This window comes from Homarus americanus, unplaced genomic scaffold (assembly GCF_018991925.1).
Source record: "Homarus americanus isolate GMGI-L3 unplaced genomic scaffold, GMGI_Hamer_2.0 scaffold30535, whole genome shotgun sequence".
Lineage (NCBI taxonomy): Eukaryota > Metazoa > Arthropoda > Malacostraca > Decapoda > Nephropidae > Homarus > Homarus americanus.
Window position 1 is genome coordinate 13963217 of NW_024732440.1, and position 25784 is coordinate 13989000.

Consider the following 25784-nt stretch of genomic DNA (forward strand, 5'->3'; position numbering starts at 1 on the left):
ATGTATTGTAGAGAGACTGAAAGAGAAGAATAGGGAGAAAAGGGAAAATTAAGAGCGAGAGAGAGAAAAAAATAAGTGGGAGTGAGAGAAATGAAAATGAAAGTGAGAGAAAGAGTTACAGTAGATACTGACCAGGCGCGAACATTTCAAAGATTTTGGCGTAGCGCACAGCGGTGTGGTTGGCTGCCGGGAAGTGGCGGATGTGGCGGTAGGTGAAACATCGTGGCCGGTCACTTGGGATCTGTGGCACATCAAAACACAACTTACTTGACACCTGCACTGTATGTGCACTTGTTATTTTCACACACACACACACACACACACATACATATATATATATATATATATATATATATATATATATATATATATATATATATATATATATATATATATATATATATATATATATATATATATATATATATATATATATATATATATATATATATATATATATATATATATATATATATATATATATATATATATATATGAAACACTTGTTATATGACACCGATACTGTTCTATAGATATGGCACCACACATCAATCTTGTTATTTAGACACCTTTACTATATAAATGAAACACTTGTTATTTGACACCTCCACTGTACAAATGCCACTGCCAGTACAACACGAGTTATATGACAAAGGCGTGTTATACACAGTGCCACACTCACATAGTCTAACTGCCACCATATTATGGAGGGGGTAGACTTGGCATCAAACATCATGGGGAAGTCCCCAGCCTGAGCTTTCCTGACGAACTTGTTAGCGTCAGGTTGGTAGAGGAGGTAACCCGTCGCCACCTCCACCTCCACGAGGGCTGCGTGGCTCGTCTCTGATATATCTACCGCCGTCCACCTGAGGAGAAGGAGAGTGTTGACGATGGTGCGGGTAATGGCCAATGTGGAAGACCTTAATAGGGGATATATTTTTATATTATCAGTACACACCTGATACACTGTCAGTACACACCTGGTATTCTCAATGCACACCTGGTACTCTCAGTACGCTCCTGGTACATTCAGTACACACCTGGTATATTCAGTACACACCTGGAACACACAGTTCACACCTGGTACACTCAGTACACACCTGGTACACTCAGTACACACCTGGTACACACAGTACACACCTGGTACACTCAGTACACACCTGGTACACACAGTACATACCTGGTACACTCCATACACACCTGGTACACTCAGTACACACCTGGTACACACTGTGGTATCAATGAAGGTCTTGTTACGAAAGCTTGGGTAGGTCTCGGTCACGTTGAGGTCAAAGTACTTCCTGGCCGGTTTCTTCATGAAGCGGTCCAAGTCAACCCCCCAGCTGACCTCTAGTTGAGCCACGGCCTGACCTGACCCCTTCGCCACCATGTACACATGGCCCCATGGTCGGGGAACCTGTTTGGGTAAAGGTGAACTTATGGGAACAAATGAATTACTATCAAATTCAATGACTCATATGTATTACTATTCCCGTGTGTGTGTGTATCCCGGTCATAAGTAAGCGTTATATTTTGGGTGTTTTTTGCCTGTGTTCTGTCTTTGGTGACAGCAGACCCTAGACTATTGGGGGTAAGTTTATTATTATTATTATTTGTAGTAGTAGTAGTAGTGGTAGTAGTAGTAGTAGTAATAGTAGTAATACCGTAGTGTAAATATTATGAGACTGACCTGGAGAGTGTGGAGGGCGGAGACAGAGTGGTTTGTGATAGGGATGGAGTGGATGTCTCCCGGGCTGGAGGTAGCTTCAAGGTTCACCCTCATGTTGGTTACGTCTCTCAGCCTCGCCCGGTAACTGTACTCGGCCAGGGCGCGCATGGCCACTACTGTGTCCTGGGGAAGACAACACACATCTTGGTTTGGGGGTGATGGTGTAGTGGTGGACTCACTTCACTATGGGGGTGATGGTGTAGTGGTGGACTCACTTCACTATGGGGGTGATGGTGTAGTGGTGGACTCACTTCACTATCACACCATTATGGCGACTTAAAGTGATGGTGAGGTGAATGTGTGATGGTGTCTTCTCTTCACCCTAATCATGTCCACCTCCATCATGACACTGGTAATGTGGGGGTGACGTTGTGCTGTTTTTCTCACATTCACTTCCATCACAACCTCACTTCTCTCGCCAACGTAATAACTCGCAGTTTTTCCCAGCATGTTGGAAGATAGACTAATAATCATAATAACAATAAAAACATTATTATTAGTAGTATTTTTAAGTAATTGTGTAACTATAGTTTATTAGGTGTCAAGGAGAAAACATACAACCCTGATAAGTTGTAACAGCCTTCGTGTTCACTAATGATGATATAATTATTTTACGCAGCCTTATTATACTAATTAATGTCCGCGGTGGTGCACAAATGGGAGCCGAGATACCGAAAGTGGGTAACATTAGAGAGGGTAGTACCGTTAACCTGGTGGATGGTTGGAGGTGTGGCCGAACCAGGGGCGGCTGAAAGAGAATCTGAGTCTTACTTACATTCACCTCAAGGCCGAAGTGTGCATATGCATCTGTGTTGGTGTTCAGGATCTCCTATAAGTCGCGTTTAGTGTGGACAACGAGGTTGAGGTCGTCTGCATACTGAAGTTCAGCGATAAAAGTGGCTGACACCTTTGTTCCTGCCTGGAGTCGTCTTATGTTGAAAAGTCTCTTTATGCGGTACTGGATGTCCACCTCGTAGGCTAAATTGGCACTGGCATGAGAAAGAAAGGAAGTCACGAAAATATACAAGAAAGTTTGTGCCAGTACACATCGTGGATTGCCTCACAATGGCGATAAATCTTGGTGGGCAGGCAAAACGACTGAGGGTCCGCCAGAGAGCTTCCCTGCTGACCGAGTCGAAGGCCTTGGTAAGGTCGATGAAGGCCGTGTACAAGTCACGACGCTATTCTCTGCACCTTTCCTGCATGTAGTGGGCAGCAAAGATCTAGTCATTGGTCCCATGTGATGGTCTAAAGCCACACTAAGATTCTGGGAGGAAGTTTTTCGCCTCTGGAAGAAGTCTGCTTAGGAGGACTTGGGCGACAATCTTGCCAGCTACAGACAGCATCGAGATCCCGAGGTAGGTTCCACAGTCTGACCGGTCTCCCTTGAAATTATAAATATTGACGACGGAGTCGGCTGGTAAGCAGAGGTCCTCCAGTTTTATATACCTTGGCTGGGATTCCATCAAGCCCTGTGGCTTTGTTATTTTTCATCTGCATGATGGGAGTAGCTTCCTCATCATGGGATAGAGGATAGCCGAGGTGGGTCAGCTCTGGGTACTGAAGGACCTGCTGGGTAGTCAGGACATCCACATCGGTGTTTTGATGCCCACGGAGGTGGGCCAGGCCATGAGTAGTTGGGTCATACATTACTTTGGTATAATTGAAAAGTTCGCGCATTTTGTGTTAATTTGAAATTATTTGCATTTCACACACTTTACTTTTCCATCATATGTCCTTTACATCCCGAAGTTTGCGCTGGGCCATCCCTTTCTTCTGACGGAAGGTATCAGCTTTGGTCCGAGACTGAGGGCTGTTCTGTCAGTCAGTGAGGCTGAGGGCAGCACGTTTTACCATTGACGAGTTATTTTTTTCAAACCAATGCTGGTGTTTTCTTTCGATCTGGCCGGCCGAGGATCTCGCTGCAGGTTTTTGTAATGCCAGCATTGAGGATACCACAATCGGCACTCGTATTTAGATTGTTTGTTGTTGGGTTGTTTATTAGCCCATCGTCGAGCTGCTCTCTGAAAGCATGTTCTGCCACTTGATCCCTCCCAGTCTCTTGGTGTTAAAACCTCTATTGGGGGCTTGTTGCCTTCGCCGTCTTTGCTCTGACGAGCCGATGATCTGTATCACACTGGTCCGAGCCACTCATGGCTCTGGTGATGAGGACATCTTGGCGATCTCTTTCTCTGACAATGATGTAGTTAATGAGAATTCGAGGTTTGGATCGTGGGTGTTGCCAAGAGCCCTTGAAATTGTCGGCCTGTCTAAACAAGGTGTTGGTGATAGTGAGGTTGTGTTCAACACACTTTCTGAGGAGGAGTAGGCCGTTGGGATTACACTTGCCCACTCTGTTTCTCCCTGTGGTTCCCTGCAATATGTCAACATCTCTGCTAACTTTGGTATTGAAGTCACCTAGGAGCACAACCTTATTTTCTCTAGGGATAGAGGCTAGCACTTTGTCAAGGTCCGCGCAAACGGCCGCCTTCATGCCATCCTCTGCCTCCAGTGTTGTCTTTTGCATGCACTCACGAAGAAGGCATGATGTGAGTGATTCAGTGGGACTTAGAGCGTCATGAGGCACTCCTTGATCCCAACAGGCATTTCAGATAGCTCTGTAGGATGGATTGGGGAGTGGCAAAGGGCGCTCATTTGTGTCAGTATCCAGAAGGGTCCTGACATTCAATGTAACGACCATAAGAGGCTGTATAATTTGTTTTTGCTTTGATCTGGGATTATGCTTTCGACCGCATTGGGATGACGTTACTGGGTGTCGTTGCCCAGTCAGGTTGTTTTTTAGGCAAGCTATGTTTAGGGCACCTTTTATAGCCCACTCATGTGTGGTGAACAGAGTGGCTCCTGGAAACTACTCCTCAGTCGCACCGACAGGACCGGATTGTAAGGGTGCCTGGATCCCAGTGCATAAACGACCATCTTATCTATGCCGCCCATGTGCAGAGTTGTGACTGGAGACTCCCGGTAGCCATCCCTACCTGTCCCCGTCACCACTCGTCTGTCGCCATAGGACTTTCCGCCTATTTCGCCGTTAGGGTCTTACTGGAGCTCTGTAAGCATGTCTGCTGATGCGGGGCCCCATCGTAGATTTTTCGTTTGGGATCTACTCCCGTAGCCTCATACCTAACAAGGCTAATCCACAGGGCAGTGGGGCAGTGCAATGGTTGGTAGGCGCCAGGGCGTGTCCGCATGCTGGTGGGCCTATGCCTCGTGCCTCTGGGGCTCACTGATGTTCCGAGATCCCCTGCTGGTCTAGCCTGGGGCCGAGAGGTACCCAGTTACCGTGTGTTGCCACGAGGAGTAACAGCAGGAGTCTTGATGGTGAAGAGGCTCTGTATTGGCAGGGGACGACCTACGTAAGGTTATTTCCCTGTTCACCACGAGGGCTGGCCAACGGCAGTAGCTGAAAGCGAGAGGAAACAAGCAGTACCTTCATCTTAACACTAACATAATGCTGCCACACTAGGTGCATTACACTACCCTGTCTCGAAAAGCAAGCGCGCGCACACACACACAAAAAATAGATGTCAGAAACACTGATATTACGGTTATTTATATCTCATGGAGGAGTCTTATGTTGATCATCTTCCCCCGCCTCCCTATCTCCCCTCACCTTCCTATCTCCTCTCACCTCTCTGTCTTCCCCATCTCCCAATATCCCCCTACTCTCTCCCTATCTCCACTCACCCCCTTCCTGCCCCCACTCCTTTCTTTCCTCCACCTTTCACCACTCAATCCACTACCTTCTTCCTCCACTCTTCACATCCCCACCCACTCTTTTCTTCACTTTAACCCCCCTCCCTGCCTCCACCTACTCCCTCCCCACACCCCCTCCATCCCCTCCCTTCACTCACCCCCCTCCCTCCCTCCCTTCCCTCACCCCTATCTTCCTTCCCTCCTCTCTCTACATACCCCTCACTCCTCAAGGCGACTCTAGGGAGGGGGGTCATTCGTCTGTATACAGTCAGTAGAAATGTAATCTCAAATCTCTCTCTCTCTCTCTCTCTCTCTCTCTCTCTCTCTCTCTCTCTCTCTCTCTTATCTTATGTATATGAGGGCTGTCACTAGTCACACGTGCACAGACAGTTGTTTTAGCTACTGTACTTGTATCGTAACCTTAGTTTAGCGGGTTACATCTTGTAATCTAGTGATCTTGTCACCTGGAGAGGAGAGTGAAGGATGGGAGTGTGTGTGTAACGGGCAGAGAGAGAGAGAGAGAGAGAGAGAGAGAGACACGTACTGTATACCTCACCAGGGAAAACAAAGGATTACAGAAATACATAATGTTAGTCATTCTGCAACCCCTCATACAGTCTGTCTCCCTTTATTTCCATCCCCCTTCTTCTCGCCTCACTCATCACTCTTCTTTTCGCCTCCCGCATCTCCCTTCTCCACGCCTTCCCTTCTCCATCCCCCTTCTCACCTCCCTCTCCCCTTCTCCCCACCTCCCCTCATCCCCCTTCTCCCAGCCTCCCGCATCCCCCTTCTCTCAGCCTCCCGCAACCCCCTTCTTCCCACCTCCCACATCCACCCTTCCCCTGGTGCTTCGTCATTCCAACCTCAGGTGTATCGGCTTCACACAGTGTGGCTGGCAGCGGGACACAACTGTTGTCTAGGATTGTACTTGAACACGTCAACCGTATATGAAACCTCGATTCTTAGTGTGGCACATGTGAACCACCAAGGTGAACCCAGGAAGTAATACTAACTAATTCACCACCCTCGTCATCGCCACCTCCTGCCACCGGCAGTCCCCCACCCACCTCGTGCAGTCCGCCACTACAACAAAATTCAGCCCATAAGAGCCCGCACTGATAGATATAAGAATAGCACCATCCCATCTATTGTTAAAATAATAAACAACTCATTTATATACTGTGCAGCCCTGTAAATGTATGCAATGCATATTATATCATGTCTAAATCAAATGTAAGTATATTTTCAGCCAGCGGCTGCAACTTAATTAATAAACCGTTTATTATTATTATTATTATTATTATTATTATTATTATTATTATTATTATTATTATTATTTTACATAAATCATAGCCAATCTGTTTCACATTACTGAGATTGGTTTTGTTTTTAAAAACTGGCCTGACTTCCAGGAATCTTTCTGTTTCCCGATGAAATTAGTTTTCCACGTTATGCTTTTGTTTCTCTTATTCTATGGGATAATCCGGACTATTCATCAGTTGAATTCATATTTAATCTTGTCACAACCTAACCTAACCTAATCTAACCATTCTTGAAGCTGTGTCAACACTTTAATAAAAAGCTCTTACAGCATTTAAAGGATATTCTATAATTTATTTGTGCGTATTACAATAAATATTGGATTTCCTGAAGAATAGTCATCTCAGCTTATTTCACCTGAAGTTTAACCACCCTAACGGTAACTTAACCTAACTACCTTAACGGCCCGATCTTAACCTAACCTAACCCACCCCAACAGTGCTATCCTACCTTAACGTAACCTACCCTAACAGTACTATCCTAACCTAACCTACCCTAACAGTGTCAGCCTAGACTAACATAACCTAACCCTCCAGATAGCGTTAGGGTGATGACTCCTCAGGTGGAATTAGTTGGGATGTTTATCTTGGACTGTTAACATATTTCAAGGCGACGTTGTTATGGTGACCCCGGTGATGGATGGTGATATTAAAATGTCAACTATTGTAAAAAATCAAAATACTTCTCAGTAAAGAAAATTTTTCATTAGGTATTAACATAGGTCAGATATATAAAGTGTTAGGTCTTAGCATCAGTTTTTCGTGTGTAATATAATTATCCAGTTGTCTTTAAACCTAACCTAACCTAACCTAACCTAATCTAATCTAACCTAACCTAACCTAACCTAACCCAACCCCATGTGAACTAGTCCATAGAGCAAGGTATCATAATGTTCCCGACTGCAACCTGTTTTAAACCCTTGATTATGATGTTTTAGTCTTAACTCTCTGAAGACGATGTCATATTACCTTCAGTATAACAGTTGTGTAGCTAAAGGTTTGTCATAGTTGTCAAAGGGTTAAATCATCTCACTCAACGGGTTAAATCATCGTACTCAAGGGGTTAAAGCATCGTACTCAAAGGGTTATATAATAGTACTTAGGACTAAATCATCGTAATCAAAGGGTTAAATCATCGTACTCAAAGGGTTAAATTATCGCATTCAAATGATGAAATCAGTTATACTCAGAAGACTAAATCATCGTACTCAAAATGGGTTAAATTATAGTACTTAAAGGGTTAAATCATCATACTCAAAGGGATATATAATCGTACCCAGAAAGGCTTAAATCATAGTATTCAAAGGGTTAAATCAAAATCTACAAAGGTTTAAATTATCATACTCAAAGGGTCTAAATCAACATACTCAAAGGGCTAAATCATAGTACTTAAAGGGTTAAATCATCATACTCAGAGTACTAATTCATCGTACTCAAAAAAGGGTTAAATCATAATACAAAAAGGGATTAAATCATCATAGTCAAAGGGTCATATTACTTAAAGAGGGTTAAAATACAGTACTCAAAGGTGTTTAAACCATCTTACAGTACTCAGAGCTAAACACATCTTCACTGTAACTCTTTTATCACATCTACTGTAATAAAACTCTTACAGAATCACGAAAACAGTATAATCCTCAATAAATACTGATACAATACACTGTACCCACGGTTAGATGTTATGAAGCACAGCAGTTATTGCAGTGAACACATTTCAACACAATGAACCAGTGACAGACAAGCATGACATACCAGGGCAATTTATATAAGAAGCCACCATTAACTACCTTTGAAAATAATAAGATAATCATTAAACATAAGTCAAGGGTAAATTAGATTAGGTTACGTCGGTATAACCTCGGATTTACCTGAAGATTAGATACCTTACCTAACCTAACCCCCATCTCTCTCAGGTAGTGTTAGGTTAGAGTGTTTAATCTCTGCAGGTGAAAAATTTTGCTGGGGTGTTAAAATCTTCAGGTGATGGATGATCTTTCAAGACTTCTTAACACAAAACGTAGTTGAATATTTGGGGAAGGAACCACTCACTCACTCACTCGTAAAACACTATTAGAAAATCAATAAACAACAACAAGAACAACTACTGCTACTACTACTACTAACCAACACCGCCACCATCAGTATCAACTACCACAACAACCTAGTGTACACAGTAGGAGTTAGTTACCACGGAGGCAGCGAAGGCGTGGGTGTGTTCCCTGACGGAGTTAAGCCAGCGCATGATAGACTCGGTCCTCGGCGTCACCCCCTCCTGGATGAGGAACACGAGCAGGGCGTAGCTGGTGGCCTCCACGGCGTACGCGTCCCACTCCTGCGGCTCCTTGGGTAACAGGAACGCTCGCTGGTTGTTCTCCGCCAAGCGTGCGTTGGTAACGATGGGTGCCCGTGACCAGTACATCCGACCGTCTGACGGACAAGTGGGGGTAGAAGGGTATGTGTGTTAGTGAGTGAGGTGAGGTGAGGTGAAGTGAGAGAGAGAGAAAAAAGAAACTATGAAGGGAAACGAGAGAACTGAAATAGACAGGATTAGTGAGGCTCACTGTGTAATTCCGTGAGATCGGTGAGCTGAAATTGTTTTTATGGATGATTTCCATGATTTAGAGTATTATGAAACGAAAACACTGGTGATATTTTTTACCCCCCAGCGTGGCGGTCATCTTGAAAATTTAAGTAAAGAACTCAAAATCTCCTATACAACATTATTTGCAAGTCACTAGGAATCAATTTTATTGTACACTAGTAGGTTTTAATCACATATTCGGGGCAAAATATGGGAAAATAATCGTGATGTTAATTGATTTGTTTGATTACAAGGGTAAAATTAGTATATTGTAGGTAAGCATCAGATTAGATACTTTAATAGCCTCTATTATTATGTCATAACTAACACCCTGATGGTGCTGATCATAATATATATATATATATATATATATATATATATATATATATATATATATATAAAACAATTATAGTAACCTAGAGACCTAAGTCATATACTCAAATAAAAAAATATATACATTTTGTGTTTTGAAATAAACTTTGTTACATAAAATAGACACTTGTGCAGCGGAGAGAGATACTGGTGAGTCAATTTTCCCTGGCCAGCAATGTGTGTGCTGTTTGAAGTACATGAGTGGCGTGCACAGAGTTCCATGAGTAATAAAATACACCAGTGTCAGGTGAACGTACATCAATGACTGCTTCTTCATGTATACAGTACGGTTCTTCAGGTAATCATCATTATCTCCCAAAGCAGAGGTAACATAGACAACAACAGCATCACCCAAATATTTAGTGAGTTGGTCTTTGGTCTTCACATGTTAAAGAGACTTCTTCAGTGATGTAGTCTTAATTGAAGTTGTGTCAGCTATCTGGAATAAGATAGGCTCAATGTCATCATTTCTTTTCTATTTTGTGTTTGGTTTTAGGGAGTCAATCTGCTGAATATCTCTCGAAGTTCATCATAATCACGTCCAAGGTAACAAAACTTCTCTAACAGTTCCGTTTGTTGATGATCTGTGCGATGCTCATTGTATCAACATTGAGTGTTTTTCTGTGTTTCTCATCATCAACTGGTTGAGATTCGATGCAGGTCAGTTGCTCTATATTTTTCGTGAAAGAACTCTTGTCTGCTGGTAGCAAAACGTCACCGTTTGCAGAGAACACGGATCTCGGTATTACTGAAAATTCATAGGAACCAATTGTATGTTCACGGCAAACCAAAATGGCTGCCAAAAATCCAAGGTGGCGGCCCAAAAATAGCACCAGTGTTTTTTTCCCATAATTACCCTACATCATGCAAATTAACCATAAAAAACAATTTCAGCGCACCAGTCTCACGGATGAGGGGTTTGGTAACATAGTGAACTTCACTAGGTGAGATGGAGAGCCGTGGGGTGGAGGTAAATAGGAAGAATGAGGGAGAATAGACGGAAGAAGAAAAATATAAATACGAGAGAGAAAAATAGACAGAAAATATTTATACGTTGAAAACAAGAATTGCAGGGACGGTAAAGGAAAGTCTTTCTGATTATCTCTCCCTTTCAGATCCACCTTCACCCCAGTCAGTCTTCTACCATCAGAGCAAAACGTAATCTCTCACATCTATGATACCAGAGAAAGTTATATTTCTGTGCGTATTGTTTCTTTTGGTAGTCGACGAATCTAGCCTTAACTGCATATAAAAGAGAATGTGATCAGAGGAACAGGGCTTTTGTTGTCAGGATTGTCTGTGATTTAACATGTGTCATGTGACAGCTGGTGTATTATTGTGATTCATGGAAGAGGGAAGACGAGGAAGAAAGAGATTCGAATTTATCTTTTTTCTTTACTGTCTCAGAATAGTTCCAAACTGTTATTTGTATTGTTCCGATCCTCTGTGCGTCATCTTCAAGCCATTATTATTATTATTATTATTATTATTATCATCATTTTGCTACGTTGTACACATTGAAATAAATGTATTTGTTTTAAAGTTGAAGGTATATTATGTTTTGTACCATGAGAGCCGCCCAGCTCTTACAACAATGGCGCAATCGCTCTATCGCACAGACGTAACACAGCCAGATAACACACAGTAAAGGTATTTGGGATATCTGTATGGTTTATTATTAATCTCAGAGACTTAATTCAACCAAGCCGGGATCTGTGTTAACCATAAAGCATGTCGCCAACTGCTTTTTCCCTAATCTGGAATTTGTAGCAGCGAAATATAGTAAAGTTATAACAAACACTTACACTGTTCCTACTTCAGAAACAAATGAAGTATATATATATCTCAGTGGTCCCGTGGGAAGAATGATACAGAGGTGTTGTGGAGTTATTATACCTTGATTCCTGGCATAAGCTTCGAGCATCTTAAGGGCGACTTCTCTCTCAGGGCTGCCCACCAAAGTCAGGGCGTAAGTGGTGATGGCTAAATCGTAGGGGTCCCACAACTGATCCAACTCCCGCTCCAGGAACCTGTAGAAGACGCTGAATGTTATACGAGCGTCGAACAGTTCTACCTTTAGGATGTTTTTCCGGCATAACAAACACACGAACAGGGAATTTATGTGTCTTTTTATGTTACCGATTATGTCTTTAATGCTAGTGTTTACAAAGAGACTCTGTAAACATCAAGGAACACTGTAAACACTAACATCAAGGGTCTCTGTAAACACTAACCTCAAGGGTATCTGTAAACACTAACCTCAAGGGTCTCTGTAAACACTAACCTCAAGGGTCTCTGTAAACACTAACCTCAAGGGTCTCTGTAAACACTAACCTCAAGGGTCTCTGTAAACACTAACCTCAAGGATCTCTGTAAACACTAACCTCAAGGGTCTCTGTAACACTAACCTCAAGGGTCTCTGTAAACACTAACCTCAAGGGTCTCTGTAAACACTAACCTCAAGGGTCTCTGTAAACACTAACCTCAAGGGTCTCTGTAAACACTAACCTCAAAGGTCTCTGTAAACACTAACCTCAAGGGTCTCTGTAAACACTAACCTCAAGGGTCTCTGTAAACACTAACCTCAAGGGTCTCTGTAAACACTAACATCAAGGGTCTCTGTAAACACTAACATCAAGGGTCTCTGTAAACACTAACCTCAAAGGTCTCTGTAAACACTAACCTCAAGGGTCTCTGTAAACACTAACCTCAAAGGTCTCTGTAAACACTAACCTCAAGGGTCTCTGTAAACACTAACATCAAAGGTCTCTGTAAACACTAACCTCAAGGGTCTCTGTAAACACTAACCTCAAAGGCCTCTGTAAACACTAACCTCAAAGGTCTCTGTAAACACTAACATCAAGGGTCTCTGTAAACACTAACCTCAAGGGTCTCTGTAAACACTAACTCAAAGGTCTCTGTAAACACTAACCTCAAGGGTCTCTGTAAACACTAACCTCAAGGGTCTCTGTAAACACTAACCTCAAGGGTCTCTGTAAACACTAACATCAAAGGTCTCTGTAAACACTAACCTCAAGGGTCTCTGTAAACACTAACCTCAAAGGCCTCTGTAAACACTAACCTCAAGGGTCTCTGTAAACACTAACCTCAAAGGCCTCTGTAAACACTAACCTCAAAGGTCTCTGTAAACACTAACCTCAAGGGTCTCTGTAAACACTAACCTCAAGGGTCTCTGTAAACACTAACATCAAAGGTCTCTGTAAACACTAACCTCAAGGGTCTCTGTAAACACTAACCTCAAAGGCCTCTGTAAACACTAACCTCAAGGGTATCTGTAAACACTAACCTCAAGGGTCTCTGTAAACACTAACCTCAAGGGTCTCTGTAAACACTAACCTCAAGGGTCTCTGTAAACACTAACCTCAAGGGTCTCTGTAAACACTAACATCAAACTACATGAAAACATTACACTTGAAAATCTTGTATATAATAAGTATGGTTGTATGATGACTTGGTAGTAAGGAACGAGACGATAAGGGATGAACGTGATGCAGCTGGTAAAGGTCTGCCGTGATACTTCATGTTGCCATGGTGAGTGTGTTGTAACAATGACAGCGGCACGAGTAATAATATCGGGGAACCAGGAACCAACACAACACAAGAGCGTGAGGGGGATAGTGTGGTAGGATGAACGTGAAGGAGCATGGTGTGGTAGGATGAGCATATGTGAGCAAGGAGTGACGTTAGAGATCAAAACATAGCGTGAAGGAGCGTGTCTTACTGGGTGGCGCGTTGTCTAGCGTTGAGGGCCCTGGCGTGGACGTCTCCGTTGAGCGTCGGGGCGGCTTCCAGCAGTACCGCGGTCACCAGCGCCGTCAACGCCACCAACACCGGCTTGTGATGGTCACGCACGCCTCCTCCCCATCCCTGTAACCACGCAATATGTATTGTACACTATAGAGTAAGACAAGGGTGTAGCAATATTGTACTGTCCATACTTGTAATAATAATAATAATAATAATAATAATAATAATAATAATAATAATAATAATATAAATCGTAATAACAATGATTACTTCATTATCGTGGATGGTTAGGTCATTAAGACACATTGTCACGATTTTGTATAGAGTGTGGGAGATGAGTAACCCGACCTCAAGACACTGACCAGGTATACCGGACCACACGCAAACCACACTGGCTAATCATTCCTTCCCTCCTTTTCCCCCTCCCTCCCTCCCTCACTCCCTCCCTTCCCGTTCCCCACATGGAAATCGAAACCGGGACTGCTAACTTACGGGGTGAACATTTAATTAACAGTCCAGGTACGGGTGTAAATAATGTCTCCGGTAAAAAAAGAAAAGAAGAGTTAACATTGACGTGAGCTGTAAGGAGGGAGGGTAAATTACCTTGTCATGTGAGGCTTATTAAACATGTTCGTCAATTTATAACTTTTTTTTCCTTTTACATGATTTCGTATTTTTTGGTTGTGTTCTTCCTGGCTGCTGCAGTATTCATATCTGCCTCTCGTGAACTGGGTGAAAGTGAATTACCCACCTGAGTCAATCCTAACTCACCCAGAGACTCGTTCTTGTTCGCCTGTCTTAATTTTTTTTTAGTACACTACAGTAATACTTTTGTCCTTTTATATTTTTCTCAGTTTCGGAGGATCTAAAGATTAAGACACCGCAGCTTATTTCACCTAACCTAACCTAACCTAACCTAACTATCCCCCCCTTGGTCGCGTTAGGGTGCTTAATAATCAGGTGAAATAAGCTGGGGTGGCTAATGCTCAGGTGATCCCCAGTTTCATTTATCTTACAGCTTTTATCTATTTTCGTACTTGTTAAATTATTAATATATATATATATATATATATATATATATATATATATATATATATAGAGAGAGAGAGAGAGATTGAAATTCCTGTGAATATGAAAAACAAACGTTTTCGAGTAAGTTCATTATTCCAAGAGGCAAAAATGATTCTATAGTCGTTTTAATTTGTTCATGTATCCTTTTATGCGCAGTTTCATCTGGTGCATATATTCATGCTTTTATTTTTATGTTATTTGATTAATCTGCATACACACACACACACAAACACACACACACAACACACACACACACACACACACACACACAAAACACACACAAACACACAAAAAGCACACACACAAAACACACACACACACAAAAAACACAAAAACACACAAAAACACACACACACACACACACACACACACACACAAAACACACACACACACACACACACACACACACACACACACACAACACACACACACACACACAAACACACACACACACACACAAAAAACACACACACACACACACACACACACATACACACTGGAATATGTTACAATAACTATAATTTCCATGTATTTTTTTATTTCTGTCTAACCGTAGACGATCATATAGATACTCATAAGACATAAAATTGAATTATGTAGTAAATTACAAAACTTAACCTAGGCTAACCTCAATTAACCAAAACTACCCTGACCTAGATTGACCTGACTTGACTTGACTTGACCTGACCTGAACTGACCTAATCTAACTTCCTTAAGGTATAATTTGGCTGTATTGTTATGGTAAACGACGCCTTTAATGAAGCAGACCAGACTACCATAAATTAATGAATTACCTGAGAGTTCTAACAACAAATACAGTTACTTATCCGTTTGTCATTTAGCTCAGTCGATGTTTACAGCTTAATGGGCGGTTATCTCTAAGTACATTTTTGTAACTGTTGTTGTGTTACCTGTGAGTTGTAATTTTGGATGCTGCAGAATGATAACTGTTTACGACACGTACCTAAACCCATGTGATAACAGTTACCTTGAGATGCCTTGGATCTGTTGTGATAATGTTATCTTGGAATGAATTACTATAATGAATTACCTTGAAACTTTTTGAGTTACGTTGAATTATTTTGCAGTTCCAGTGAGTTACGCTGATCATATTAGTCACCTTGAAGTTCTAGTGAGTCACCTTGGAGCTTTTGGGTGTTTTCAAGGAGTTATTCTATTTTCCTTCGGAGATACTCTTAAGTTACCTTGAATCTCTAGTGAGTAACCATTAAGCTCAAGTGAGTTACCTTGGAGACTACTCTGATTAACCTTTGAGCTACTCTGAGTTACCTTGAAACCCATCTTGTGGTCGAGGGTTATGTTGTAGAAGATAGTCTCCCGGAAACTGCCGTCTGGTTCCTGGTGGTCAAGGATGAAGGTGGTGGCCGTGTTGACCAGCCGGGGTTCCACGTACACCAGGTTCTCCCAGTCCTCGTGCTGCGCCGCCAGGAGTACGGTCAATACCCACGTCGTCAGCCTATACCAGGGGAAGGGTAGTAGTTGTGTTATGACCCACACACACACACATACTTTAGCCACGACATTAATTTACGGATAATGAAGTGTTTTTAGTAGCAAGAGTACTATTTACAGCCCGAGAAGAGCAATGTACTGTATCTACAAGAAGGACGGGTAGCGCCACCTTACCACACGCTGGGGTTGGAGAAATGCCACATCTTGAAGGAGCCATTGTTGTAGCGGGTGAGGAGGCCTGCCAGTTGGAGGTTGATGAATGCGAAGGCTTTCTTGGCCTTGGACTTATTGAGCTGATTGGTGAGACGCAGATAGTGGAGAGTCCACACTGTGCTGCCCATGTTGAAGGCCAGCCCGTCCGAGCTCTTGAGGATCCTGCCATTGAAGGCCATCGTGTCGTGCACCACCATGTTGCTCATCGTAGGGCCGAACACGTCACCTACAGGAGATGTGAAACTTTTATCTTATGCCTTTTCGTTCAGTCGCGGTAGGTGTGTGAGGTGTAGGTCTGAATAGGATGTTCTGCTTTATTGAGTTTATCAGTCATTTTGTTTTGTGTTGGTGAATTTGTCATAACCAAAGTAGTCATTTTACTGGTCTATTTCGTCGTATTTGTCATCAACGCACTATTGTTATCAAGTTGTTCTGTGTGAGTGTGTGTGTGTGTGTGTGTGTGTGTGTGTGTGTGTGTGTGTGTGTTGTTTACCTGAGAGTGCCAGAGTGGCCCTGGGGGAGCCGTAGACATAGCGCCTGATGATGCTCTTTGTGATCTCCGGGCTCTCGTCCACTGGCAGGTCCAGGAACTCGTACACGGTGGCCCGGTTCTTCAGGTCCAGCAGCACCGACGTGTGTTTCCGCACCTCGGCACCTTCAGTCTGGTGGTCAGGAGAGAGAGAGGGGTGGAGTGAGTCGTCACAGTGTACGTGGGGGAGGGAGGGCTGGCAGAAGCTGGAGACGAATGACTCTATGGCAGTATCGATAGTAATGACGGGGAGATTTATGGCTCAGAGATACTCATCTTAGAGAAAATAAGATATATTTACTTTAGAGAGAGAGAGAGAGAGAGAGAGAGAGAGAGAGAGAGAGAGAGAGACTCACCTGGACTTTGATGTTGACGGACCTGGTGTCGGAGCCAACCTGTGAGCGGGCGTGGACAGTGACAGAAAAGGAGCCTGATTGCCTCACGACCGCTAGGGGCAGCATTACCTCTGTGAAGCGCTCGCCCTCTACCTGTACTGGCCAGAAGGGACACACCGTTATTATTGGCTGTGGTCATGGCGAATAGTTCTTATGGAGGAAGAGGGAGATATTCCTCCGGCGTGGAAATAGTTATTTTTGATGGTACAGTAAGTCGAGGCGAATACAAGAAAATTTCGTTGAGGAATTATTTCCCAGAGGAATTACCTTCGAGACGAACTATTTCCTTGAGGAACATATAACTCCGAGAGGAACTAACTTAGAGAAAAATTGTTTCCTAGAGGAACTCTCTTCGGTGGAACTATGATGATAATAGTGAAATTAATGCTGATATAATAATAATAGTAATAATGACGCAGTTATAATAATAATAATAATAATAATAATAATAATAATAATAATAATAATAATAATAATGGTGTAGTTGTCAAAGGGTACAAGATCATGGCAGGATATTACATTAGTATGGACAGTAATACAGGCTCCGCTATACGCTAGTCATAGATACAGTGCTAAATGAACAAGTGAAATTAGCTTTGAAGTTTCCGTAGAGTTTAACGGCATTAGGTCCTTTAAAGGCCACTTCCCTAGCCACACCTCTTGCGGCGCCATTTGAACGTGTCAGGTTAATGGTGTAGAGAATTTCAGTGTAATTTTGATCCTATTTTGTTTATTGACAGGATATTTTTTTTTGTATGTGTGGGGGAGGGAGGGGTTAAGCCAGCCAGTTAAGGTGTTTTTGTGTCTCCAGTTGCGAGGAAAATTCAACGATGTGAACCTTTGAGAATCCAACCCAGCCCTGCACAAGACAAACAAGGTCACAGTGACGCAAGACAAGGTCACAGTGACACAAAACAAGGTCACGGGCCTCATAGTTACCCTAAACTTAGATGAACAGGACCAGAATTCTCAATGTTTCTCACGTTGAATTATTATTGCCGTACCTGGAGATGTGAGAACGTAACTATGTGGTTGAACTTAGTGAAGACACAAATTGAGAACACGTTGAACATGCCATTAAATGTGTGTGTGTGTGTGTGTGATTCTATGACTGTTAACTGAGATAAGGTGTTGACTGACTGACTTAACTGACTTAAATGTTGACTGATTTGAGATCCGGCGTTGACTCTCTTAACTGCCTAAATGTTGATTGACCTGAGATACAGCGGCGTTGACTGAGTTGACTGACTCTCAGACTGACCCATAGAAGGTGGTGGTGGTCACCGGAGGAGAGACGAGGGCTGTAGTGGCTGACGGTGGCATCGTTCTCTACGTTGATGAAGCGGTAGTCGTCACTCCCCGGCAGCACCAGCATCACCACCACCGTCTGCTGTAGCGAGTTGTACAGGTGGACCCGAACCGAGACCTGGCGGGCAGTGAACATCTGACCTGAGTAACTGGTTATCCGTCTCTTTTTAACACACCATTGTTGTGAGTGAGTGAGTGAGTGCAAGGCATCTCTTTAAAACGCCACTGTAGTGAGTGACTGAGTATCATTTTTTAGTGATGTGAGCATTTATGAGTAAACTTAAGGCTTAGAATGAAAGGGAATATTTTATGAATAACAAAGCGTTTTAGCGGACTCTTTACGGATCAGACAACAGCAGTATCTTGTGATTTAAGTGAGCCATGTAAAGTAATACTCACACATCAGGGACGTGTAGGTGTGGGAAGGTATAATCTGGTGAAATATGTAACTTAAAATATCCTCATCGTCTTTTAGAAATGTGGAGAAGAAAGGTCACAGTTCACATAGCAACCAGCAACCAATCAGCTTTCACGAAATGTAATGGGTACTAAGGTGATAAAAGTGGGTGGACCTTAGTCAGTGGGTGCTATTGTACGCTCTTAGTTTACTATGATTATTTCTGGTGACTTTTTAAATGTTATTTGCACTCAACTGAATTGTTTTTGTCATTTGAAGTTGTGTGTTGTATTGTTAGGAAATTTTATTAGGACAAACTATGAAATTATGTACCATTTTTTTCCTTTTGCTTTGGTAAGAATGTTTGACTGTAAACTGACTGACTGACTGACTAGTGGCGGGACAAAATGTTACATTGACGAGTGCAGAGCTATAGCCAATCTCTGTCAGGGTGAGGCTACTACAAGTGAGGGTGAGAGGTAAAAACACTTGCTCTACCTGGCTAGTGATGATAAATTACCTCCTTAATGAATGGTCTTAATCACCTCTTTCATGAATGGGCAATACTAATTATTAACATTCTGATCAAACACTCAAATAGTAATGAACAATATGAAGGTCAACTCGACGTGTAGATCTCTCATCAAAGACGGTCGGTCATACAAGCTTCCCGGCGATTTTGAAAAGATCGTATGAAAACGGACCCACTTTTTGTGCGTAAAGAATTGAGATGGCTGATCCTCATACTGCGACTTGCTACTCTCTATCTCTCTCTCTTTCCACTCTCTCTTTCTCTCTTTCTCTCTCTCTCTCTATCTCCTCTCTCTATCTTTCTTTTCCATCCCTCTCTCTCCCCCCTCCCTTTCTTTTTCTCCCCTCTGTCTCGCTTTCTCTCCCTTCCTCTCTCTCCCACTATAAGATTGTCACGAGTGTCTCACATATACCTCCCTGCGTCGAGTGACCTTACTGTTACTTACTGACCTGCTCGCCCCTACGGCAGAAGGAGGAGGCTTCTAGCTGCATAAGGAGCGGGGGCGTGGCGTCGTACTTCTGCTCGGGTAAGATGAGGAACCCGTGTTGTGGGTGTGTGACGAAGCCCTCCACTATCCATTGGTCCGGTGAGTTGGGCACTGGCAACTTCACACTTTCGTACCCCTTGTGACCTGGGGGGTAGAGAGAGGTTATTACCCTTTGCGGCCTGGGGAGGGGAAGCAGCAACTAGGAGGCACAACAAGTGGAGGGACGGGGTTAAAAGGTACATTAATAAAGTCTAGGAAAGCTGGACAGGCAAATCCTCTCAGTGAACCATGCAGATAATGGCCAACAAATCTGATTATGGTACTGTATTAGCCATTGGTGGCGTAGATCTAGTATATTTGTGCCGGGACAAAGAGCGTTAAACATTAGCCGGAAAGTAATCACTATTAAGTCAGCGAGGCAAGGCTGGCATAGGGCTATTACGTAACCAGAGATGTTTTGATTTCTAACATGAGTATGAGACTCCAAACACATGTAGATCACTCAAGCACACACCTTGTGAAAATTTAAGTCAAACGAGAAAGTATTATTTATGCTGACTTATTGTTTCGCATTTCCAGTCATTTTTAAAACGCACCGCTCTTGTTTCATTTAACTTTTTTAAGCACTGAAACGAGATAATGAGGAAATGATTCAGCAAGTTTATTTATCGTTTAGTCAAGATGTACCGTTGTTAACCTTAGTAAGTGTAGGCGGGTTATTGTTCAATACCTCAGGGAGTACAGTAGTGATCGTACTGTACCAGCTAAGAGGGAACATGCAAAGCTTACATGTTCCCACCATGTAAAAGTGGTGTTGATGGTATGAAGGGAATCCTGCCGTAAAACTTGCCTCAAATTTGCCTGATGGCGGCGGGGACGGAGGTTAACACGGCTGACTCACGCAAGCATGGAAAATGGCCGTAAAGAGATGATGATGATGATGATGATGAAGTCTGAGATTAGAAGGCAGCTTGTACCCTTCAATAAATAGTTCCATAAAAGAAATTAGTAAGTTTGCAGTTTGAATACAGCAATTATTTATATTGTAATCCGAACTCGGCAATGCCATAGCAAAACACATATCACGAAGCCATTTCTCTATGACCTGCAGGGTAAACAACCTTTTATTATTGTTATGGAGATGAAATTGCTGGTGTCTCAGAGAGGTTTCGTCTGAGGTCATTTCGAAGCTATAATTAAAATATTGTCTGATGGTGATATTGTTTATATTATGTTTTGACATTAACCGTAAAGGGAAAATTATTTTTGTTATCTTTGTAGAAAACATTCAACATTACATTTACAGAAAACAAACCTTACCTGTGTACACAACATTAACCTTACCTGTGTAGACAACATTCAACATTAACCTTACCTGTATAGACAGCATTAATTTTACCTCTACAAAAAAACATTCAACATTACCTCATCAAAATAAAACCCAACAATTATTGGGGGATCCATTTCATTTAGTTGTAGTACAAATGAAATACAAAAGTTTACAGTATACACAAATCACATAGATACAGTAGGAACTTGAATGTATTTTTCACCCCTTTAATTACGGCACTGAAAACTTAGTAATTTACGAAATACACACATTTAATTGACTGACATTAAGTCTGAGCCAGCTGTGTTGCTTATATTGGAGTGCACTAAATATTGGATGTGTAAAAGGTATAGTGTGATCTGACACTATGCAGTTGATTGAGTTGTGTGCTGACAGTATGCAGTTGATTGAGTTGTGTGCTGACAGTATACAGTTGTTTGTGTTGTGTGCTGACAGTATACAGTTGTTTGTGTTGTGTGCTGACAGTATACAGTTGTTTGTGTTGTGTGTTAACAGTATACAGTTGTTTGTGTTGTGTGTTAACAGTATACAGTTGATTGAGTTGTGTGCTGACAGTATACAGTTGTTTGTGTTGTGTGCTGACAGTATACAGTTGTTTGTGTTGTGTGCTGACAGTATACAGTTGTTTGTGTTGTGTGCTGACAGTATACAGTTGTTTGTGTTGTGTGCTGACAGTATACAGTTGTTTGAGTTATGTGCTGACAGTATAGTTGCTTGCGTTGTGTTGTGAGCTGACAGTATACAGTTGTTTGGGTCGTGATGTGAGCTGAGAGTATACAGTTGTTTGAGTTATGTGCTGACAGTATAGTTGCTTGCGTTGTGTTGTGTGCTGACAGTATACAGTTGTTTGGGTCGTGATGTGAGCTGAGAGTATACAATTGTTTGAGTTATGTGCTGACAGTATAGTTGCTTGCGTTGTGTTGTGAGCTGACAGTATACAGTTGTTTGGGTATAGCAGTTGCATCACAGAGTTGTTTGTCTACATACCGAAGTTAGCTTGAGTCCTGCACCAGCTGCCCTCCTTCTGATCAAACAGGTCCTGCCACCAGTTCCTCTGCTTGAGCCGGTACTGCACCTCCACCTCCTCTGTCCACAACACAACAATTCACTTAGTATGCACTCCCTCTATATCTCTTTCTAACTTTGAGTAGTATGGACTGTCTCTTTCTCTCTCAGGGCAGTATGGACACACACACACACTCTCTCTCTCTCTCTCTCTCAGGGCAGTATGGACACAGTATGGACACACACTTCTCTTTCTAGGTAATATGGACTCTCTCTCTCTCTCTCTCTCTCTCTGGTCAATATGGACACTCACTCACTACATCTCTCTCTTTGGGCAATGCAGACACTCTTTCACTTTCTTTCTCCCTCTGGCAAAATTAGCAGTTTAATGGGTGTTGATAATATAGGAAAGTTATCAATTTCGAGTGTGTTAGGGATGTGAAAATGTTGGCAGTTAAGCGATTATTAAAAATGTAGCAAATTCAGCAGTTTTTCGGGTGTTGAAGATGTGAAGATTTAGCAGTTTAGCGGCTGTTGATCATATGACAAATTTGGCAGTTAAGCGGGTGTTGATGATATGGGAGTGTTAGTAGTTTAACGGTTGATGGTATAAAAAAGTTTAGCTTCTTAGCAGTTGTTGATAATGTCAAGAAAATTTATCAGTTTAGCGGTAGTTGTTCATATTACAAAAAAGTTTTCAGGTGTCATGGTAGCGGTAGACGATAAGTAACTTGAGTTAGGTTGTAGAGGAGGTGAAGCAGACCTTACCCTTTGAGAGGTTGATCTTGCCGGTGGCGTAGGTGGCTGGCGGCTGTTTCCCCAACACCGTCAAGCCTGGCAACACGACCCCAGAAATTACCCTTAATGTTATTATCTCAGTGCGACTGGAGACAGATTGTGAACCAGACTGTGATTGGTTGAAAGCTATCTACGTTTACCAATCAAATTTCACTAAATCTGCTGTGTAATTTATTCAAATCTAACTTACTGCAGACAGTTAACCCTATAACTATAAACAGTAAGGTATACATATACTGATCATTCACAGGTAACATATACAGTATATCCCCATCCATGGATCAAAGTATACATAGTCAACAGTGTGAGTGAGGGACTTACAGTTGTGCTCGTCGGCGGCGTTGGTACAGTCCACGTGTCCGTCACACACCTCGTACTGGCGGTAGCAGGAGCCGTCCCCACACTCCAGGAACCCCAGCTGGTGGTCACACTCACCTGCAACACAACACCTGTAAACTCGTACATTCACTCACTCACCTGGAAACTCATGAGCACAGTCACGACTGGAAACGGGAGGTCAACTGGAAACTTTTTGAGCATTGTGCTGGAAACTTGGAGAGCTATTAGGGGACAGGTCTAAATATCCTCGTCAATAGAAGATGTTTGTCGTGAGAAGTCTCCGTCTCACGGTTCTCACGGTCATGGAGAAATATAGGACGAATCATATTTCTTAGAAGTCAGGAAGAAGTCTTGCAATTTCGCTTCTGTCAGTTATAATGATATAAAATCCCTGGTTTGTGTGGCTATGGCGGTCTTATGTCTGAGTTACGTAATATATTATTAAAACAAATATACTCATTGATTAATTTCATTTTCTTCCATACATAGTTAGCACAGCCATTATAAAGTGCCGGAAATGGCTTCAATTTGTCATCAAAAACTTGTTACACTTAATCTCAAGCATAGTCAGTGATCCTGAAAAAAGAAAACAGTGACTGAACTAATTAGTCAAGCCGATAAAAATGGAGTCTGCTACATATAGCAAATGCTCTGAGGATCAGAGCTCAAAAGAAGGAGGAGGAGACTTAGAAAATAATAACAAACCTCTACGAAAAAAAACTGATACAAAAACACAACTTTATATAAAAATTTGTGGCCATTGTGTTGTATAATTTTTATTTTATTTTGAAGATTTCAGCAGTAGCATTAGACAATTTCTTTTACAGTACTTTTAGAACTTCTCATGTTTGATGACTTCTTAACGTAGCTTTAGAGGTTTCCTTCATTTTATGTCATAACGGTTTTATTCATGTGATGTGTACGATACATTTTTGATAACACGAAAATTAAAAATAAGAGAACCAATTTTTACTAACATAGTTTGTGTGATACTATTTTGAAATTTGTTTCCTATTGCTGGAAATGTGATAGGAAGTTGGTAGTTTGTCTAAGGTGTGAAGTATGGCCTCTTGCTGGATTGTTGTTGAATTTTGACAAAAGTGTAATACAGTTCCTTAAATAATACTGAAAATGGATGAAATGGCAGACATAAGTTGACGGTGGAAGGTGGATAAATGATTACACGGTCTCTGTCTTTTTACCAACACATGTAGCAACACCAGTAACAATATCCTCTGATTGGTATACAGAGCTGTAAAGGCGTTACATCTCCTAAAATACATAAAGCCGAATACAGAAACATCTTTGACTTCGAGAAGACAAAGTCTGTTTATTTTCTCTATGAATCCAGACCTCAGAAGCTTTCATCATTCCTTGATTTGAATTTCAAGTGACTGGAACGATTTGTCACGCCTGCCATACCGAGCCATATTAATATTGCGTGTGTAGGGAGTTACCTGTGTGGGGACGGGGAGTTACCTGTGTGAGGGTGGGGAGTTACCTGTGTGATGGCGGGGAGTTACAGTGTGAGGGTGGGGGTTACCTGTGTGAGGGTGGGGAGTTACCTGTGTGAGGTGGGGAGTTACCTGTGTGGGGGCGGGAGTTACTTGTGTGATGGCGGGGAGTTACCAGTGTGAGGGTGGGGAGTTACCTGTGTGAGGTGGGGGAGTTACCTGTGTGAGGGGTGGGAGTTACCTGTGTGGGGACAGGGAGTTATCTGTGTGGGGGCGGGAGTTACTTGTGTGGGAGCTGAGGGGGAGTTACCAGTGTGAGGGTGGGGAGTTACCTGTGGAGGGTGGGGAGTTACCTGTGTGAGGGTGGGGATTACCTGTGTGGGGACAAGGGAGTTACCTGTGTGTGGCGGGGAGTTACCAGTGTGGGGACGGGGAGTTACCTGTGTGGGGCGGGGAGTTACCTGTGTGGGGGCGGGGAGTTACCTGTGGGGGACGGGGAGTTACCTGTGTGGGGACGGGGTTACCTGTGTGATGGCGGGGAGTTACCAGTGTGGGGACGGGGAGTTACCTGTGTGAGGGTGGGGAGTTACCTGTGTGAGGGGTGGGAGTTACTGTGTGAGGGGGCGGGAGTTACCTGTGTGAGGGGTGGGGAGTTCACCGTGTGATGGCGGGAGTTACCTGTGTGGGGACGGGGAGTTACGTGTGGGGACGAGGAGTTACCTGTGTGGGGGCGGGGAGTTACCTGTGTGGGGGCGGGGAGTTACCTGTGTGAGGTGGGGTTACCTGTGTGATGGCGGAGTTACCTGTGTGGGGACGGGGAGTTACCTGTGTGATGGCGGGGAGTTACCAGTGTGGGGACGGGGAGTTACCGTGGAGGGCAGGGAGTTACCTGTGTGAGGGGTGGGGAGTTACCAGTGTGAGGGGGTGGGGGTACCTGTGTGATGGCGGG

General features: G+C 42.8%; 1 protein-coding gene across 1 annotated transcript in view; it reads right to left on the reverse strand.

Moving 5' to 3' along the window:
• LOC121868843 (C3 and PZP-like alpha-2-macroglobulin domain-containing protein 8) overlaps positions 1–25784 on the reverse strand; it is an 88663-nt gene that overhangs the window by 5645 nt on the left and 57234 nt on the right. The window contains exons 17-32 of the mRNA XM_042369826.1: positions 23364–23477; positions 23013–23078; positions 22227–22325; positions 19851–20032; positions 18426–18590; positions 17126–17257; positions 16734–16902; positions 16202–16466; positions 15845–16031; positions 13458–13603; positions 11612–11745; positions 8951–9189; positions 1691–1852; positions 1221–1417; positions 683–866; positions 133–241 (exon numbers count right to left, since the gene is read on the reverse strand). Coding sequence (XP_042225760.1) covers positions 133–241; positions 683–866; positions 1221–1417; positions 1691–1852; positions 8951–9189; positions 11612–11745; positions 13458–13603; positions 15845–16031; positions 16202–16466; positions 16734–16902; positions 17126–17257; positions 18426–18590; positions 19851–20032; positions 22227–22325; positions 23013–23078; positions 23364–23477 — 2550 coding nt within the window. The remainder of the gene's footprint in view (positions 1–132; positions 242–682; positions 867–1220; positions 1418–1690; positions 1853–8950; positions 9190–11611; positions 11746–13457; positions 13604–15844; positions 16032–16201; positions 16467–16733; positions 16903–17125; positions 17258–18425; positions 18591–19850; positions 20033–22226; positions 22326–23012; positions 23079–23363; positions 23478–25784) is intronic.